This window comes from Equus caballus, chromosome 15 (genome assembly GCF_041296265.1).
Source record: "Equus caballus isolate H_3958 breed thoroughbred chromosome 15, TB-T2T, whole genome shotgun sequence".
Lineage (NCBI taxonomy): Eukaryota > Metazoa > Chordata > Mammalia > Perissodactyla > Equidae > Equus > Equus caballus.
The window spans coordinates 85,279,836-85,298,942 of record NC_091698.1 but is presented as its reverse complement, the minus strand read 5'-3'; the positions used below and the strand labels follow the sequence as shown (position 1 = coordinate 85,298,942).

The 19,107-nt window shown below is 53.5% G+C and overlaps 2 protein-coding genes across 6 annotated transcripts in view; one reads left to right on the top strand and one right to left on the bottom strand.

The window, feature by feature from the left end:
* Positions 1 to 2,503: 2,503 nt before the first annotated feature.
* CIMIP2C (ciliary microtubule inner protein 2C) lies at positions 2,504 to 16,985 on the top strand. 2 transcript variants are annotated; one of them, XM_001501068.5, is made up of 4 exons: positions 2,504 to 2,655; positions 13,655 to 13,928; positions 14,960 to 15,072; positions 16,782 to 16,985. In XM_001501068.5, exons 1-4 carry the CDS (start codon positions 2,582 to 2,584, stop codon positions 16,924 to 16,926), a joined length of 606 nt encoding a protein of 201 aa, XP_001501118.1. In that variant the 5' UTR covers positions 2,504 to 2,581; the 3' UTR covers positions 16,927 to 16,985. The 2 variants fall into 2 exon arrangements, with proteins under 2 accessions (XP_001501118.1, XP_070091867.1); XM_070235766.1 differs by having other exon boundaries at positions 2,507 to 2,655; positions 13,706 to 13,928.
* Positions 16,986 to 18,698: 1,713 nt separating this feature from the next.
* Positions 18,699 to 19,107, bottom strand: part of CIB4 (calcium and integrin binding family member 4) — a 98,840-nt gene continuing 98,431 nt past the window's right edge. For all 4 annotated transcript variants that reach the window (XR_011426150.1, XR_011426149.1, XM_070235765.1 and 1 more), the window contains one exon: positions 18,699 to 18,900. Coding sequence is in view for 2 of the 4 variants with exons in the window: in XM_070235765.1 (XP_070091866.1) it covers positions 18,870 to 18,900 (31 nt within the window). In the remaining 2 variants the exon portion in view is untranslated. The remainder of the gene's footprint in view (positions 18,901 to 19,107) is intronic.

Genomic DNA, 19,107 nt, shown 5'->3' with positions numbered 1-19,107 from the left:
TACCCCACCCTGACTTCTTGCCTGGACTCAGGCCAACTGGTGCCCATTCCCAGAAATGCCTCTGCGCCCAGGCTGGGTTAGGGTCCTGTCTGTGCTGCCCCCGCCCCTCCCATCTCACTCCTTCACTGGGTTGCTTCACTTCCCTCCCCTCCTCCCCATCGGGGGACCCTGAAGCACTGCACCTCGGCATCCCCGGGGCCTTGCACTGTATCGTGTGTGTAGAAGGATGCCCACTGAATGTTGACAGGACAACAGGGTGAGCCTGGGGACTTACGTGGAACAGAGTCTAAAGGTTCAAAAAGAGAAATATTAAATTTTCACAGCATGCTAACAAGAGATTACTCCCTTTGATTCTACAGCTCAAGGGACCTGCAGGATGACAAGAGCCCTCTTCCCTCCTTCGAGATGTTTCCCTGCTACTTTGCCCTATTTTTGTCTCTTTCTAATTATGTTCTATCTCTTTCTCCCTCTCTCCTTCCTCAATTCCTACTCTCTTTTCTCACTTTTATCTAGCCATGTTGCATTAAAGAATATTTTAGAATATTGTATTTATTGAATACAAGTGAATGTCTAAATTTTTTTAAAAACCAGTTCAACGTCTTGTTTTTAAGCAACTAAATTCACTAGCACGTTCCATCCATGAGGTAGTCAGGTGATGTGTGTTCGTAAGGATCGGTGGCAAGTGATAGGATGAAAACCCACCTCCTCCCTGAGCCCTCTGGAGGTTCTCTCCTGGAAGGCGTTTCATGAGGCCTCCTGTAGACCTGTGCATGTTTGGGAGCAAGCCTGTGAGCTTGCCCTGAGCAAGGCATTGAGCTTTGCTGAACCTCAGTTTCCAGAGCTATGAAACAGTAGCAATTCCATCCCGCCAACATAGCACCCCCTAGCTGAGCCAGCCCACCTTCTGAAACCTAAGCCAGATCCCACTTTTTAATTTCCACTCTCCTGACGTTTCCCATCTCAACAACCCTTAGTATAAAATTCATTCAAAGAACATGCACTAAATGCCTTCTAGTCCCAGGTGCTGGGGATTCAGGGACAAATATGATACAGTACTGGACCTCAAGCAGAAGAGACAGATGGACTAGAAGACAGGGACACAGGGTGATGGGTCCACGGGCAGAGTCAGCTGGAAGCCATGAGTGGGGGAGGGAGTGAGTCCTCGACCTCTCCTGGTGGCAGCAGTGGGGGTCCTCAGGAACAACTTCCGGAGTATGGCACACCTGAATTGACGGTGGTTCTTTAACAACTTTTCCTAATGGTTTCCTTATTGCAGCCCGGGTTCTGCATGGGGAATTTAGAAACATACAGATACGACCACATTTTGAAGGATGAGTGGAGAGTCCTTCCACCTCCTTTGCAGCCACTCATTCCTCTTCAGTTCCTTTCCCCCAGGCCTCAGTTTTCCTACTTCCTGCAACTCTGGAAGCCTACAGCTCCCCCCAATTCCACTGTTATCTGTCAGAGGAAGTCTTTTGAGAGTTCTGGTTGCAACAGCTTCCTGTGAGCTCATTAGTGTGTGTGGTCTTCACCACATGCCATTTACAGAGTCAAACTGTGAGAACGACACTTCTCATTCGACAGGGTGAAACAAGACTGCAAAGGACGAGGGTGAACTGCCCAGCGCTCTTACTGATGCCAGGACTGTGGAAGGGGAGCTGAAGGGAGCAGGTTGGGGTCCAAGTCACAAAGAGCTTGGCGCCTTGGAGGCTGTCATCACATGTTACCTCCCAATTAAGGACCTAAGGCCCTGCCCTGCCCTACACAAGGCCCAGGGCTGATGTGAAGGTCACTGGAGAAATCCTGGCGGGCGTGGGGTCACCAACCACTTACAGGAGACAGGCATTATTACAAAGAAAACCTCACCCGGAATTCCGAAGGTTTGCGCTCTGGAGCAAACACGCCAAGTCTGTGCATTGGCAGGCCCCACCGAACTGCGGAATTGGGCACCAACGTAAATCACACCCCCAGACCTTTTCACGATTTGCTTTCTGCCTCTTACTTATAAGCCACTTTTGTGGAGTATTTTCACGGGTAAGACGAGGTGAGAAGGAAGCTCTCAGGGAGAGTCAGAGATTAAAAGGAGAAAACGCCGCCCCTTGGGGATCTGGGGCGCGGCGGGCAGCACAGGGGAGGAATGGCTCCTGGGGCCCCTGCGCCGCCTCCAAAGCGAGGGCGTCCCAAGCCCGGTCACCGCGAGTCCTGCAGCGGACAGGACACTTAGGGCGCATCCAGCCGGGCCTCCCCGCCGAGTTTCCACCTCTGTCCCACATCTGAGCGTCACCACACCCCGGCCGGCGGTGAAGCTCGGAGATGAGCCCATTCCTGGATGTGAAAGCTGAACTTGGGCGGCAGCGGCGATCTGCGGGGTCCACAGCAGAGCACGCGGGGATGCGGGGCATCTTCTGGGCGCGCCCTGCCGGGGCTGCTCTAGGAAGAGGACGGCGAGCGGGGCGCGGGGCCGAGAACTCGGCGGCAGTGCGGCCCCACTGGCGTTACCAGGCGCGCGGTTGCCGGGTGACCCCGGGCTGTTTACCGTCCGGCCGAGAGCGCCCGAGCGCGGGGGCTCGCCGCACCCACCATGGCCTCTCGCAGCGCAGGCACCCTCCCGACCGAGTTCAATGCCGCCTACGTGCCCCTCGGCCTCGTGCCCGGGTAAGGCCGCCGCCCACCCGCGCCCCGCCTGAACCTGCCGGTCAGAGTCCCTGGGGGCGTCCCCCTTCCCCCTGCGCAAAACCCCTCGTCGGTGGTCGAAAGCCGCCCCCGCGCCTTCGGGGTTTGAAGGCACCCGGGCGCCAATTTTTCGCCCGGCTCTGTGGGCTTCGCGGGGTTGCACGCTCTCAGAGCAGGCAGTGGCTGAGCGCGCGCGGGGGCTGCCGATCCCCCTTCGTGGGACGTCGGTCCCTAGTAGCGCCGAGCCCACCCAGACAACAGTGGATGGGGTCCGGGTAAGCGGGAGGAGAGGCAGACACCGCGCTGGCTCGGGGCTTTGGAGACTCGCAGGCGGGAGCGAGAGTGGGAGGAGTCCCGAGATAGGAGCAGGCTCTTCCAGCCCGCAGCACCCGGCGGGGCGCCGAGGATTAGCGCGAAATAAGTATTTGTCGGTTCAAGGAGCGCAGGAGACCGGGGAGGCGGTCCCCGGGGTGGGGGGTGTCGAAGAATCTGGCGAGGCAGGATGAGCAGTAATGTGTAGTAGGGTGCACTATCTGCTGTGGTCAGTTCTCCCACTGATCTCGGTTAATCCTCCCAGAATGCTGGCTTTGAAAGCATGCCAGCCCCTAGAGCTGCCTTGCCTTCAGCGTTTTCAGACGTGGGGCCAAACCTCCCTTTCCTTTCTCTGGGTGTTTTCAAACCCCAAACATGGAAGATGCAAGTCTGACTGTTGCCTTCCATTCTTTGGCCCTTTCTCCCAAAGTGTCCGAGATTTCCACTCCCAACCTGCTCTTCTGGGGTGTACGATTGTCTTCTCTCTCCTTCAACGAGGGCATCGAGGGCGGAGGTAGATTCTAAGCAACCTGCACAGTATCAGCACATCTGTATAGAATGAATGAATGAAATTAATGTCTCGAGAATTCTGCGGGCAGGGTCTCCATGTGGGTGAAAAAAAACCTACTTGCTCTCTCCTGCAAACCCAACAGACTGCCAAAGGAGAAAAAGACCTCACAGTATATTTTGTATGAAGGTTGGATTGTTTTGAAGCTGAATAATCAAGACCTGTAATATTAAAATCATTTCTGCACACGGAAGTAGTGTGGTAACTAGGGGCTGGTGCTGTGGTTTTATTCCGGCCTCTTTGCAGACAGGACCTTTCTCTGGGCCTTGGGGAGCTCAAACACTACCTCCATTCCCATCAGACAAAGCTGATTCATCAGGTCTTCCGGAAGTCAACCCAGGTGTGTTAGGAAAGGTGACTTAGGATTTTCCTATTAATTCTTTCATTCCTTCCTTGAGTGCTTGGGATGTCCCAGGTGTTGTGTTAAGACAAACAAGTAGGGGGCTGCCTTTGAGGGGCTCCCAGTCTGGTGCAAATGCAAAAGGTTTGGTTCAAAGCCATCTTTGCAGCCTTGGATAGATTCTGGGTTTTTATCATGAGGTTTGATTTTATACACTGATATGTTTTTTTCTTAAGACCCCCACTGTCTCCACTTGGCGCCTAACCCTCCCCCACGGCTCCCCCACTCTGTCCCGGGCTGTGGGGGAGGGAGCTGCATGTTTCAGAAGCAATCCCAGGATGCTTGTCTGTCAGTGCCACTTGTCGGCAGTTCCCTGGAGCTCCCTGTCCTGTGATTGATCTAGAAATTGTGATAACAAGTGAATCATAAATGAGGCTCCAAGCCCGGACGAGCGAGTTTGAACGGCTGAGCCTGTATCTGCTGCTTTCTCAGCTGGATCTTTCTGGGAGGGATATGCTCTCCTTAAAAATCCCCAACGATGAGGAATGAATTGAGTCGTCTTATGTTTCTAAATGCTACCTCATTGGCAATTTTGTTAATTCAATGAAAGAATCCAAGACTCCCCTCCACACTTGGATAATTATTATTTTTGTGTGTCTTTTAAAACGTTAATCGCAGGATTTTCAGCACAGCCAGTCTCTTCTGACACTCAAATCATCCCCTTACCATTTAGTTCAGAGAGGCAGAGAATACTGACAGTGGTAAGGACCTCCAAGATCATGTAGCCCAGCCCCCTCCCATTCCAGATGCCATCACTGAGGTCTGAGGGGAACTTGCCTGAGCCCCAGGCTGGTGATGGAAGAGCTGGGCTGGAACCAGGTTCCTGACGCCCCGTAGTATTGGCCTGAGCCCCCATGTATGAGCACTGACTGTGTGCCACTGTGCTGTGCTCTTTACAAACTTAAAAAAAAAAAAAATCTTCACAACAACCCAGATGCGAAATGAGCAGCTTGCCAAGGTCATTCAGCAAGTTGCCCAGCCATGTCTTTGTGACTTCAAAACCCCGGCTCCTCCACCCCTCCAATTGTTAGCTATTATGGTTACTTTGATCCTGCAGCGTTCAAGGCCTGATTCTAGGTACCAAGGGAAATAGAACGCTGGTCTTCAGACTAGGCAGCCAGGGTGCTCTGTCTGGTCTCTTGCTGTTCCAGGTGGCACAGCCCTCAGGCACCTTGCCACTGTCTGGCCTGTGTGCCATCCCTGCAGTGAGCAGGGAACTCTTGGGTTGGAGTTCCTGGGACTGTAAGGCTTTGTAATGAGTGAGACTGGCCTCAGTGAGACTCTGTGCCTCCTCCTTGCAGGTCAGATCTCGGTGGTATCCATCCCCTTGCTCTCTGCCTCCCATCACACCTCGCTAGGCTCTCAGTCCAGAACTTGACCTGCCATTCTGCGTTCATTCGTGCCCAACTGCTGCTGCCCCTGGGGCGCAGAGCTCCTGCCCAGAGCTCTCACCAGGAGTGAGGGTGGGGGGACTTGCGCCCCAGCGCCCCTCTCCATCTGCCTGGGACGGCAGCTGCTGAGCTGGGTCTGGGCCTCAGGGACCTTGGGACCCTAAAACCAGCGCATTCCACACCTGCCATTGTCAAGAGGGTGGTCCTACGAAGGTGGCTGTGTCCCTTTCGCCAGAATCCCAGTACAATAGACCTGCACACCCAGTGGTGCACTGGTCAATGTCTAACAACCAGCTCTCTGGAGGGAAGAAGCCTTGATCTGGAGCATTCACCCATTTTCTGTGGGATAAATGTTCCTGCCGTAGCTGACTTCAAGCTGTCAACACGGTGTCACGCGCAGAGTTGGGAAGAAATGTGCTGTGGCACATCACTGCACAGTAATTCCCCCATCCAGACATGGCAGACGTGAATAACCTCAAGAACACAGACAATAGTAAAACATAATTACAGCATTAGGTAGTGGTGCATTTTGAATATTTATCACCTTTGTTTTCCATATAATTTCTTTAATTGTAACTTTATATAATTTAATTATTAATACTGGCTCGTTTAACAATGGGCTCACAAAAATCCTCAAGATTTAGTAATCGGCTCTCTTGAGCCAGTATGAGCCAGTCCCAGCTGCCTCGTACACACCACCATCTGCTCCTGCTGGCTTCTTCAGGCCTGAGACCTCACGTCTCAGGGTGAGAGCCATGTGGGCCAGGCGAGGGGAAAGGAGGATCTGGCCGTTGCATTTCCGGAGCCCCTTCCGTTTCAGCCCAGGCCCTGTCACTGGAGGTGCCGCCCCGAAGACAGGCCAGGGCATCTGGGGCACGAAACAAAGGCCACCTGCCCCGGAGGAAGTAGGAGACCCCGTGTGCCCAGATAGGTAATGATGCCTCACGCACGCACCACCCCTGAGGAATTCAGGGGCCTTCCTAGGAAGAGGGGGTCAGGGGCCCCTGGAGACCTGGGCTTTGTAACAGGGACCCTCCTTCTCTCCAGAAGAATCACCAGCCCTTAAAAATGTGCCTTCATTTGTCAGTTCAATTCAACAAATATTTGCAGAGCGTCTACTGAGCGCCAGGAATGCCAGGGATGCAAATAGGAGTAGAATTCAGCCCTCTCTCCCTGCAGAGCTTATAATTCAGGAGGAAAGACTATGCTAAAGGCCCGGAGAACTACAGCACAGCCGAGGGTGACTGGAGACGTGAGGACACACAGAGTGAAGGCAGTTCAGTGGAGGGGACAGGCATGGTCTATGGGTGGGTCAGAAGAGGCTCCAGAAAAGGGGTACTTGAGACGTACCTTGAAGGATGGGTAAGATCACAGTGGGAGGAGAGAGGTGGGTTCCGGATGGAGGGGACGGCCTAAGGAGAGGCTTAGGGTGCAGGTACTGGCAGCTTATGCTTCCAAAGCAGCAAGTGGCCTGTTTGGCTGGAGTGGAAAAGCTGCGACCTGGAAGTAGATGATAAGACTAGAAAGACCTCTCACTGGGCCCATGTCAAACGGGACCTTGAGTGCCTGGCCCGGTTCGTTCTTAATTTCACAGGCAATGGGGAGCCCTTGAAAGTTTTTGCCCAGGGGAAGGGTCTGATCAGAACCGTACGCAGCAGAAAGTGTTGTGGAGAAGAGGGTGCCTGTGGAATGAGGACACGTTGAATAGTAACAAGTTAATTAGTTAATAAGGCTGCTCATGGGATCCCGGATGGCTCATGGTAATTAATTTTAATGTTAGCTATGGGGCCAACCATTGCTATTAAGAGGCAGGGAGGGACGGCTCGCTGTACGCACTGGAACCACAATGGACTTTAGCATGCACACGGGATCGTCACCGAGGGACCAGCTCAGCACAGTCTCCTGGCTTGTGTGATATGCTGGTGGGCGAGTGGCAGGGACAGGTGAAAGGGTCAAGGAGGAGGGGTGGCAGTGCCATAGGGACTATTTGGTGCCCGGTTATGAAACCTGCCACTCCCCTCTGTTCTCTGCAGCTTTGCCCGCCACACAAACAACACAAATGGGCCTCGGGAAGGCTCTTCTATGGAACTGCATGGGGTCATGCCCAAGACACACAAATGCAACTGCATACAACAGACAGACTGAGCCAGCCATGGCCTCCCCGCTGAGTGCTAACTAAGTGAACCTGTGCACGTGCGAGCATCACACAGACCCTCCCTGAGCAGCAAGTTCTGAACGGAATCCGGAATCCAAGACCGAGTTTAGGATTGCGGAGGAGAGGTCTATTCTATTGGGATGCAAATATCTCGGCATTCAAAGAAGGCGGAAAAGCAGGGAGCAGAGGAGGAGTATGGCAGAGAGCCTGGGGGTGGCAAAGAGAAGAGTCACAGGAACACGTCATGTTTCTATAGCTCCTTTCTTCCAAGGAGCCCAAACGCCCTTGTGGGTGGGATGCTTTATGCCAGCACGCACTCTGCACATCAGAGCTTTGCCCCTTTTAAAACAGCGTTCCGGGGCCTGGTGCCCCTGGGTTTCTGGACTTCTGCCTCTTCCAGTGAACGTTTATTAAGCGCTTGTCACGTGTCAGGTGCTGTGTAGGTGCTGAGGATAAAGGAGAACACAGATTAGCAGAAGAGATGAACTAATGTGGATCTGAGTGTGGATGAAGGATGACAATCCTGATGTGAAGGGGAAATACTCGGTAGAGGGTGTGCCATCCGGAAAGGTGGCGCAGAGCCCTGGCTCTGCGAGGGAGCAGGAAATGCCCCGAGGGGCAGGAGGAGATAGGCATCCCAGGTGGAGGGAAGGTCTGTGAGGCCTTGGAGGCTTGGAGAGCATGTGGGGTCCCAGAGATGTAACATTTTCGGGCATAGAGCGCCTGTGGGGGTGAGAAGAGAGAGGTGAGCCATGGTGATCTGACCTGTGTTCGTGAAAGATCGCTTTGGCGTCAGTGTGGACAACAGGCTGGAGGGGGTGAAACTTGGTCTAGGAAACTAGGTAGGAGATTTGAGACTGTTCAGGGGAGTGAAGAGGCAGGCTTGTGGCAGTGGGACGGAGGAGGGTGGCGGGAAAATGGTGAAGCAGGGAGCAAAAGCAGGACTTTAGGAAAGGCTAGGTGTGGAGGGTGGGAGGGTGGTTCCCGGATTCGGGTGGATTCTGGTGGGTGGCGTGGCGTTAACCAGGAAGGGAGGAGTAGCAGGCCAGTTTCGGTCGTGCTGCGTCTGGCACCCATGGGCAAGCCCTGCGTGGACAGCCGGGTGTGTGGATCTGTAGCTGGGAGAAGGGTTGGGGCTGGAGACACAGATCTGGGTGTCCTTGGTGTTGGAAGTCTAACATGGGCGCCGTCTCCCAAGGGAGAGGGTCCCTGAAAAGAGGACCCTGAAGGCAACACCAGCACCTAGAAGGTGAGCAGGGGAAGAGAGCCAGACTCCAGTCTATCCCCCTCCACACTGAGGTTTTCCTCAAAGCCTCACCCAAGGGATACTCTGCATGGAGCTCCACCGATGCTCCCTCCCCCGTGGGAATGGGCCGTCCCTCCATGTGTTTAATAGCGTCAGAGCCTTGACCACCAGCACAGCCCCGCTCCCACAGCCCGTGACTCGATGAATACTGAGTGAGGGGCTAGGCTCGAGGAAGGAGGGTTGAGCTGTGCGGCCCTTTGAGTTCCCAACACCTAGCATTGTGCCAGCACGCAGTAGGTTCCAATAAAGTAACTCTTAAGGCCATCTGATTCTCTTTTTTAAAAAAAATGATACAAAGAAGAAAGCAACAAACCACCCCAAATCTAGACACCTAGAATTAAGCAGGATTGGCATTTGGTGAACTTCATTCTGGGTTTCTCTTTATGTGTATATTCAGAGAAAAGACTAGATGGATGGGTGGATGAATGGATGGTGAGAAAGGTAGACGAAGCAATTTTATAAAAATATGTTCATACTATAGTTGCTGTTTCAAAATGGAAAACATGAAATTTAATCTTATTAGAACCTAACTGAAGAGAAACACACAGAAGTGAAATGGAAGAATACCTAGACTTTACATAAATGTGAACTCATTTTACATATTTAGATATTAGTTCCTAAAAGAACCCTCTGAAGATCTAGAGAGGGAGAGAGAGAGGATAAAAACCATTGAAGAGTTAGAGTCATTATATGTGGGGTTTTTTAAAAATAAATGTTTCAATTTTAAATGTCATGGGTTGACTCTGCTTTAGAAATTCTTAGTAAGTGACTCCCATCTCCCCTCCGCCCGCTCCTCAATTTTTGTTGCTTAAATTATTTTTACTTGGACAGGTTTTATAACATTTACATTCTATTCTCCAACCAGCCTTCACCTAGTTGCTATTCCTAGTTCTGCCCTTAAGTAGATTTGAACCTAACCACCAGTCATTCCAACAGAGTTTCTACGTTACTGAGTATTTTTTTCTGTTGACTCCTCCCAGTTGGCAGGATTTTGTCACTGAAAAGCCTATGGGTTCTTTATTTCCAGAGTTCTTTCATGCCAAAAAGGACCAGCAGCTGCCTTTATACTGAATGACCAGTTTTTTTGGCTTTTTTAAAGAGAATTCTTTCTTTTTCCTCCCCAAAGCCCCAGTACATAGTTGTAATTCTAGTTGGAAGTACTTCTGGTTCTTCTATGTGAGCTCTGCCACAGCATGGCTACTGACGGATGGTGTGGTTCAGTGCCAAGGAATCGAACCCGGGCTGCTGAAGCAGACTGCCCCGAACTTAAACCACTAGGCCGTCAGGGCTGGCTCTCATTGGCCAGTTTGCTATTGTTGGGTCATGCTCTTTTCCCTACAGAATCTCGTCGACAAGCTTTCTTTAGTTTTCATTCTGTCACCGTGTTATCTTTTTGTTGGAGTTTGGCAGCACCTGATGACCAGCACCACTTTCATTCCCTACGTTCTGAACCACTTGAGAAGTCAGATAAAAGAGTGGAGGCTGATATAGGAGAGCGGGGCTGACGCTGAACTGCAGGATGAGATGGCAGGGCTGGAGGGGGCAGGCTTTCTTCCTGAAGGACAGCGTGTGTCCACCCAAAACAGGGCATGGAGGAGCAGTGTGGGCTTCCTCGCTTCCAAGGAAAAGGGGGAGGGAGTGGTGGGCTTCAGCAAGCCCCATTTTTTCCCTTCAACACACCAGGCAGATGTTCCTCCACCTCCAACGTGGAAGGGCGGGTGGGAGATGGAGACACTTCCGCGGGGAGCTCCCTCCACAAGGAAGGACTCACTGGCGTGAAGGAAGGAGCATCTGCCTACCGCTTGTCTTTGACTTCTTGATCATTGAGTTATGTTTTGATTGGTTTTCAGACATAACACAAAGAACTCTCAGGAGCTCTGCTTCTACTTGTCAGGTTGTGTTTCTTCCAAATCAGTTTCTTCATCAGTGTGAGTGTTACAGAGAGGTGGTGTGAGCCAAGGACATTGGATTTGGCAATTGGATGATCTTAGGTGACGTTAATGAAAAAGTACAGGTTCACATTTAAGTGGTGGGTCAGAGGTCAGACTGAGGGAGGTCAAGGCAAGAATAGGAGAGGAAGAAATAAAAGCAGAAGGTAGAGTGTTCCTTAGAGATGTGATGTGGCCACCAGCAAGGAACACAGGAGGGGCCAGCAGAAGGGCAGAGGCAGGTGGGAGAGGGTTAGGACCCCCAGGGTCATGGGATCAATGGCAGAGAGAAGCCAAGGGACAAGAGAGAGGAGGCTGGAGGAAGGTTGGAGTCCAGTGGAGGGTTTCCCCTCCTCGGCCTGCTCGGGCCTGGGCAACCTCCAATGCTGCAGGATTCCTGGAAGGTGGAGCTGCTGAGGGGGGTAGGACAGGAGCCAGGAAGGACTATATTTTGCCTACATTGGGAAACAATTGGAAGGCCTATCAGTCATCCCCATGCTGAATTTTCTTGCCTTTCACCTGAAGATTAAAGAAGGAAATCACGCACGGCCATCTAATTCTAGTCCAACACCCATTCTATGGGGAGGACATTGAGGCCTGAAGCAGCCCTCAGAGCTAATTACTGAAGCACTGACTTCAAAGACCTCAGTGTTCTTTAGCCTCCCATGGAGGACAAGCTCCTAAAATGGAGAAGCCCACGGGTTGCAATGACCTGGCAGGCTCCCTGGCTTCATGGAGCTTCGATGTGTGGTAAGGGAACTCAGCTGAGGGCAAGAATCACGGTGGGTGGTCTCAGGAGATGTATTGGCGATCCTGGGAGCATGGCCACTGGTCTTTGGGGGTTTGTGTGTGTAGGTCCAACCGTAAGCGTCACTGGTACTGTAAGCACGTCAGCCACTCATCTTCTCGTTTGTTCGATAAACATTTCCTACCTACTTACCATGTGCCAGACCCAGTACTGAGAACAGCGGGCCCAAAGATAAGTAAAACGTGATCCAGCTCTGTCCTCAAGAAACTCCCAGTCTAGCAGAGGAGGCAAAGATGGAAGCGGACAATAGCACCGAGTGAGATATGGCTGGTGGAAGGGTTTTGGGGTGCAACGGGAACAGAGTGCGGGACACATCCGGCCTTAGAAGAGGTGGTGAGGAAGGCTTCTTCAAAGAAGTGATATTTAGGCAAGTCTGAAAGGACCAGTTAGTGCTGGGAGGCAAGGAGCAGAGGTGGTAGAGGACAGACCTGGCATTCCCGCTGACAGGAGGCACAGGGCAAGAACCCAGAGGAGAAGGAGAGGAAGAAAGCGGGGAGGGAGGAGAAAGAGCAGTCACAGTAGAGAACTGCAAATGGCTCTTCACGCCCAGGGTGTAGGGTTGATGGTGGGGCTGGAGAGGGAGGCAGGGGTCAGATCACAGATGGCCCTGAAGGCCGTGCTGAGGATTTGACTTGAGAAAGTTCCATCTGGTTGAAGTACGGAAAGTGGGTTGGAGGTGCCGTGCAGTTAGGAGAACAGAGAGGCTGCTGCTGCCATGGTCCAGGCTGCAGGTGACGTGGCTAGAGCTCAGCTGGTGGAGATGGAGCTGCAGGGCGCGGTGACTGCATGGATGTGAGGGGTGAAGCTGAGGGAGATGGATGACCACGATTCTGACTTGGACATCTGGGGAGTGGCCTTCATTGAGATGGACTAGACTGCTGGGGATGGAGAGGGTGGGAGACAATGCCCGGGGGACATCCATGGGCGATGTCTAGTGTGCAACTTTTTACGGGAGTCTGAAGCTGGAGGGAACTTCTGGGCTGGAGATGCAGACCAGGGGTCATCTGCACACAGGTAAAGGTTAAGGCCATGGCCTGGATGCCATCACCTAGGAAGACTGTGTGGGCCCAGGACAGACCCCAAAGGAAATGGGCAGAAGAGGAGCATCATGAGAAGGAGCCTGAGAAGGAATGAGATGTAGGTGAAAATCAACAGAAATGAGAGAACAGTGTGATAAATACTAAGAGCTGTGTTTCGAGAAGAGAGGGCAACAATGCCCAGTGCTGCAGGAAGGCCACTGATGACCTCATCAAAAGCGATTTCAGTGGCATCATGGGGGCAGGGCTGGGTGTCAGAGGGTGAGGAGCGACGGGGAAGCCCTCAGGCAGGCGTGCTGACCGGAAAAGCTTTGATCTTTGTTGTGGGCCCAGAGTCTGACGCTTACCCTCTCTGATGTCCATGACTCTCCTCTCACTTTGCCAAGACAAGTCTGGCTCTCTGTGTGAGCCTCACTTAACCAGGGTTCTTGAGTGCACTGTGTCTGCTTGTCCTATGTCCCCAGGAGTCTCTGCTCGCCAGTCTCCTGTCCCTCTCACTGGCCTTCTTGGTCGCAGAGGGTCCTTTTAAAGCTCTCGGAGCTCCTGAAGCCTGGTGGAGCTCTGCAGGCTGGCTGAGTGGCGTCTTGTGAGGTCGTCATCATTCTAGGAGTGACGCTGCAGCATCTGAACCCAGGCCTCGGCCATAATACATCCGACACTCGTCACATTTCAATGCTGGGCCCCCACCAACTTCTTCTCATATTCTCTCTGCCCTTTAATGAGATAACTGCAGAATGTCAGAGCTGGAGGCCCCTGCATCGTCTGGCTGATCCCTGAGTAAACAGAGGGCCATCGAGGGAGAGTGGTTTGCCTGTAGCCTTGCTGAGGGGTCAGGACTGGAACCCAGGTGTTCTGGCCCCTGTGTAAGCCTCTGGTCTGCAGAGATGACCATCCTAGAGGTTCGGGGAAGGAAGAGGCCCAGAGTCTCCTTGACTTGTCCTTCCTCAGAGACCCGAGGTGGGCAGTGCACCTTAGGAAGCCTCTCGAGGCCCAGAGGAGGCGAGTGGGGCCCACCAACTTCACCCCCAGTGAGCCCTTCACTGATCTCTCCCTCCCTTGCCCCACTGCTATCACAGGTACCAAGGCCATGTTCCCAGTGTGGCCTTCTCCCTCGGCTCCCCCTATAGCGCCACCACCCTCAAGTACTTCCAGGACCACCGCAACGCAGCCCTGGAGAAGAGCTACACTCCCTTCAGCAAAGGCGGTCACTTTCCGACCATCTTCTCCCCAAACCCCAGCTTCGTGCTGAGTAACTGCTCCCACACCCGGGACCACTGGCTGCGCGCCCCCAGCTACACCCGCTTCAACCTGGACAGTGACCGCTCCTCTGAACTCAAGTGGTTCTACCAGGTGGGCTGCCCCAGGCTGGCTGCCGCCGTCCCTCCCTGCCTGCACCCCACCCCCCTTCCCTCTGTCCAGTAGCCTCCTGGCCCTGTGGATCCTCGCTTACCTCCTACCTGAGAAAAAGGCCCAAGGTTCACCCATAGGATGAATCACACGTGTGCAAAGGGCCCACGAGGCATCCTCCCAGCTCCAGGCCCAAGTCCACTCTCAGCTGTACTTGCCCACCTGGACCTGGGGCCCACCTGACACCTCCCTGCTCCATGGGCCCTCTGAGGACGTGCCAAGTCAACCCCAGCCCCAGCCTGGAGCCTAACTGCCCTCAGGGGGAGAGAGGCAGATGGAGGGGACCTGCCCACACCCTGTTGTTCTTGTCCTGCTCCTCTGGCTCTTAAAGCCCCCATGGATCTGGTTCGGAAACCTCCCAGTGGGCCCCACAGGCGCTCACTCACCTTAGCGGGGGCCCGAGCTCTTTCTCTGCTGCGTTCCTGGAAATCTCACTCTCTCCCTCACTTCTCTTACCAACATCCCTCCCAGCCTGATTTCAAGGACACAGGTGCCTCCTGGTCCTCAGGGTGGAGAACTGTATGAAAAGGCAGGCTCCCCTGGGAAAGGACCAGATTGATGCTGTCAGACTCCGAGGGGCTTTGGGGCAGTGTCAGTGGGCCTGGGAAGGCCTTTGCCCTCCACCTTGGCTCTACCCAGAGCATGCCCTGTCCAGGAGGGAGGCAAAGGGAGAAACAAACCCATGTGGAGCTTACCTGGGCCACCTGCTAAGCTGGGCTGCACATCCCTCACCTCTGCTGGTCTCTGGTCTTATTTACTCTCCATAGAAAAGCTAGTGTGGTGCTTGTCAGTATCCCCATGAGACAGACAAGGAGCTGAGGTTCTGAGAGGACACCTGACTAGGGACTCCTCCAGGGGCATTAGGGGAGACGGCCCCCACCCCCAGCCCAGGTACAGCCAGGCAGGAACTGCAGGTGCCTGAGGTCACTCCTGCACCCTGAGAACTTGTCATCTCTTCCTTGGTGGAGCTGTAGATGGCGCAGCAGCATCGGAAGTACTATCGAGACAAGACAGGCATGGTACCCCGGGTCCCCTACTTCGTGCTGCCTGTGAGGGAGTGGGAACGGTACCCCCTCCCCACCGACCTGTGAGTGCCTGCCCTCCCTTCATCCACACATTCAGCAAACACACGAACATGGGGCACCTGCTCTCAACCAGGCAGACAGACATTTGGACTGAGAAATGAGTTGCCAGAGTTATAGAGCAAGGGCGTCAGGGCCTCAGGAGGGATGCCGGGAACCTGAGCGAGGGTGGAATCTGGAAGAGCATTTTCCTAGCCAGATGCACTGGGAGTTTGGGAGCAAAACCCACAATCTTTATTGGCCTGAATCTGCAGACTTCCCCTGCAATGGCAGCCTTGCAGCTGCATGCATCTAAACGTGAGCATGACCACTTCCAGCAGCGGGGAGCTGCTGCCCTCTGGTGGTCCTGGAGGGCACTACACAAAGCCGGGAATCGGCCCTCCCAGCCCAGTGCAGACTGGGAAAGTGTTCTCCTAGGGACTTAAAAATATCTTTCAAAGTCCAACTGTCCATCTAACAAAATATGACAGTTCCTCCCTGCCTGCCCCTTGCTGCTTTTATCCAGGAGAGCTTCTTTTCCCAGGGAAGGCCAGCTCTGCCCTGTGAGATAATCCGGGCATGCAGTTTCCTTGCTCTCCCTCCTGGCGTCCAGGCCGGGAGATCAGAAGTCTGTATTGCCAAGGTGTCTGTGGGGGTGTCAGGAGGTCAGTGAACAGGTCTTGGGTGTCCAACTCCATGCTGACCCATTGCTTGCCTCCAGAGTCCTGAGCCTTGCCATCATCATTATTGATAAAGCAGCAACCCTTTCCACAGAGTTTAATGGTTTTTAAAGAAACGGGTTTAACTGCCTCTATAGGCTCCTCTCTGTGAGACAGACGAGCCCGTTTTATAATCTGGGAAACTGAGGCTCAGCGATGGCCTCAGGAACTTGTGCTGGGTGGCAAGTCTGGTTGGAGTAGAACCTGGAGGGAACCAAAGTCTCCCAACCCCAGCTCCGGGACTCTGGGCTGGCCATCTCCACCCCTTGGGCTGGCTCAGAGCCATTCTGTCCTTGAGGACAGTGTGAGGCCTCTCTGGGGACAGGTCTCCTCTTGAGACTGCTCCAGGCAGCATCTGCGTCTCCCACAGCTGCAGGGTGCCCAGGACACCCCACCTCCGTTCTTCTTCCAAACCGCCCGGCAGCCTGCACTGCAGCTGATGGCTTCATGCCCAGCACAAAGGGCCAACAGTTGATTGGGAGTAAGATGGTCAGTGCCTGCACTCAGCCATTCCCCTGATCACTTCTGTGGCCTGAGGCAAGTCCCTGCTGTTCCCTGAGCTCCAGTGACATCATCACCATCAGCATCATCACCATCTTCACGATCACTATCACTGTCATCAGCATCACCACCATCGCCATTTCTTATCACATTTGTTGAGTGTTTGCCCCTTATCCAGCATTATATTAAGAGCTTTATATGCATGGCCTCATTTACTCCTCAAAACAAAGCTAAGAGGGAGGTCCACATTAGTCCATTTTACACGGGAGCTTGGCCAGAGTCCATCCCAGGTCTGTCTGACACCCGCGTCCTCACTCTGAGCCACTGTCCTGTGGTGCAAATAGAAGTCATTCTGATCTCAAATGCAGGGTGACTTATCAGATGTTGGGCTGCTGGGCAGCTAGCAGGGTCAGTGTCCACACAGGCAGGGGAACGGGCCTGTGGAGCTGAGGTGGTGGTTTTTCGCCCTCCCGCCCCGGCACACTGCCTAACAATGGCTCCATCCTCACCCCCAGGCCTCCTCTGACCCCGAAGAAGAAGTGGCACCTTTTAAGAGTCTCCCCTGACAACCTGAAGACCTACCAGACGTTCCCATCCGGGAAGAGGGTCTCCCCACAGGAGCGGCAGAAGAGAGACTGCTACTTTGAGTTCAGAGCGTGATGCCAGGGAGCCACTGGGCCTGACCGGGTTGGCTTTTGGAATAAAATCTTTAGCCATGACCATCCCCCATTCCTCTGCTCTGAGCCCCAGGAGTATTTGGCACAGCAGGACAGCTCTTGAGGGTCACAGAGCACTGTGTCTTAAGAGCTGTGGAAAGCTCAGTGCAAAGGGTTCAATGCAGGAAAAAGCATGCCCAGTGACCTCCAAGGGGGAGGCGGGTAGAACCGAGGACTGAGTCTTGGTGGCAGGTTGCTCATGTACAGAGGTACTTCCCATCTGCTCCCACTGGTCCCATTCTCATTCTGAGAATGAGGATGAAGTCACCCCAGAACAACTGCACTGGGTGTCAGATGCAAAGGAATTCCTGTGTGAGGCCTGCCCCAGCATCATTTTGTCGACACGGTGACCTGTGAGGGAGGTGGCGTTATCCCCACTTTACTGATAAAGACACTGAGGCTCAGAGAGGTTGAGAAAGTTGCCCAAGTTCACGTAGCTTAAGTGACACAGCCAGGATTTGAGTCCAGGTCTTTCTGACTCTCAAGCCCTTTTCACTACACATCCTGCTTGTGGTCCACGTGGAGGCGGAGGGGCAGGGATGACGCAGCCCTTGGATTCCAGAGGACGCTGTAGAGCTTGAGAGAAGAAACTCTGTAAAGCAGCCGTGTTCTGCATTCTGCCCAGACTGGCATGGACAGGCTGATTTGGCATCTACCCCCGGGACTGTTTCTAGAAGGGGACGGGAGAGAGTGACCTAGAACTAAGCCACTCTTCAAGGAACCTCTGTTTCAGGAGCCTCTAGGCCAGAAGTGGACCCCGCGAAAGGGTTCCCAGGTCACAGGCCTGAGGTGGCCTGAGAGGTCCAGGGTCTGGAGGGTCTGCTCTCACCAGGCTGCTGCTTCCTATCTCATGGGAGGCCACCTGCCTGCAGGGGACAGGCTGTGGGTGACAGCCCCTCAGTATACAGGAACTGCGATGGGGACCTCAGGCCAGGTGTGTATCCACACCACACCACAGGAGTTCTCCAACATTCCAGCACCTCCTGGATTTGATCAAGGGACTCTGTCAATCAACAGGGCCTTTATTCCCCCCCAATGGGTGAGTCTGGACCTAAAGGCAAGGCGACTACTGTAGGTTCAAGTACACGAGAGGGTGAAACAGCCCTTCCCTTGGGAGCCAGTGTTTAGACACCTCCCCCGAGGACAGTGTAAACAAGAAAAACCGTGTGCCCCTCAGATAGGCATCTGACAGCTCTCAGAGACCCCTGTAAGGGGCTGTTCCTGTGTCCCAGAGTCCCTGAGCAGCTGGGCCCTAAACGGCCCCTGTGGTGGCCAAATTCATTCCAGGACTTGGCTGAATGGCAAAGCAAATAAACTGATTGCTGTTCACACGCTGTTGCATCCCAAGGGCCCACGGGTGTCAAGTGGGGCCAAGATGTCCTCTCCCTCAATGAGGACTGGGAAGCCGGGCGCCAACTGGAATGACTACTACATGCACATCTCTGTACAGCCTGCACCGGGAGATGCAAGGAGAGATGCTGGGGTGGGGGGCGCTCCAGCAAAGGGAGGGAAGGATGCGTATTTTCTTGGCGAATTGCATCCCATTTGGCCTGGTCCCTGCTGTGACATGGGGTTGGATTTGAACCCTGCCCTCAAAAAAACTGGCCACCCCAGCTTGCTGAGTGTCATCAGCAAACCTAAGCCCTGGAGTGAGCAGTTGTTAATAAAAAGTACTTCTCTGTGACCCTGCATTCAAAAAATGATGGACTGATGGGGTAAGGAAAAGGCTTTTCTTTTGTTTTATTGAATAAATGATATTCTAGAAGTGAGGGAAGGGCAGGGACAAAGTCATACTTCTACTCAGAGTCCCCCAGCACCTGGATGGGGTTGAATTCCAAGTTCCAGTGGTCCCCTTCAGGGCCGCCAGATCAGGTATTTGTGGCCTCATCAGCATCCCCAGAAGTGAATCCGAAAGGAGCTGAAAGAAAGAATTCCCTGAGCCACCTCGAGCCTGCAGTGCTGACATGCCCTCTGACTTTTGGGTTCACAGTAGTCCTAGAGACACCTTTGCCCACCTCTCATGTCCCTTTCTCCACGTGGTGGCCAGTTTGCAGATCTCCCAAGCCAACCCAAAGCCTTCTTTAAGCTGCTTTTAGCATCACTAGAATGCAAAGGGTGTCAGAAC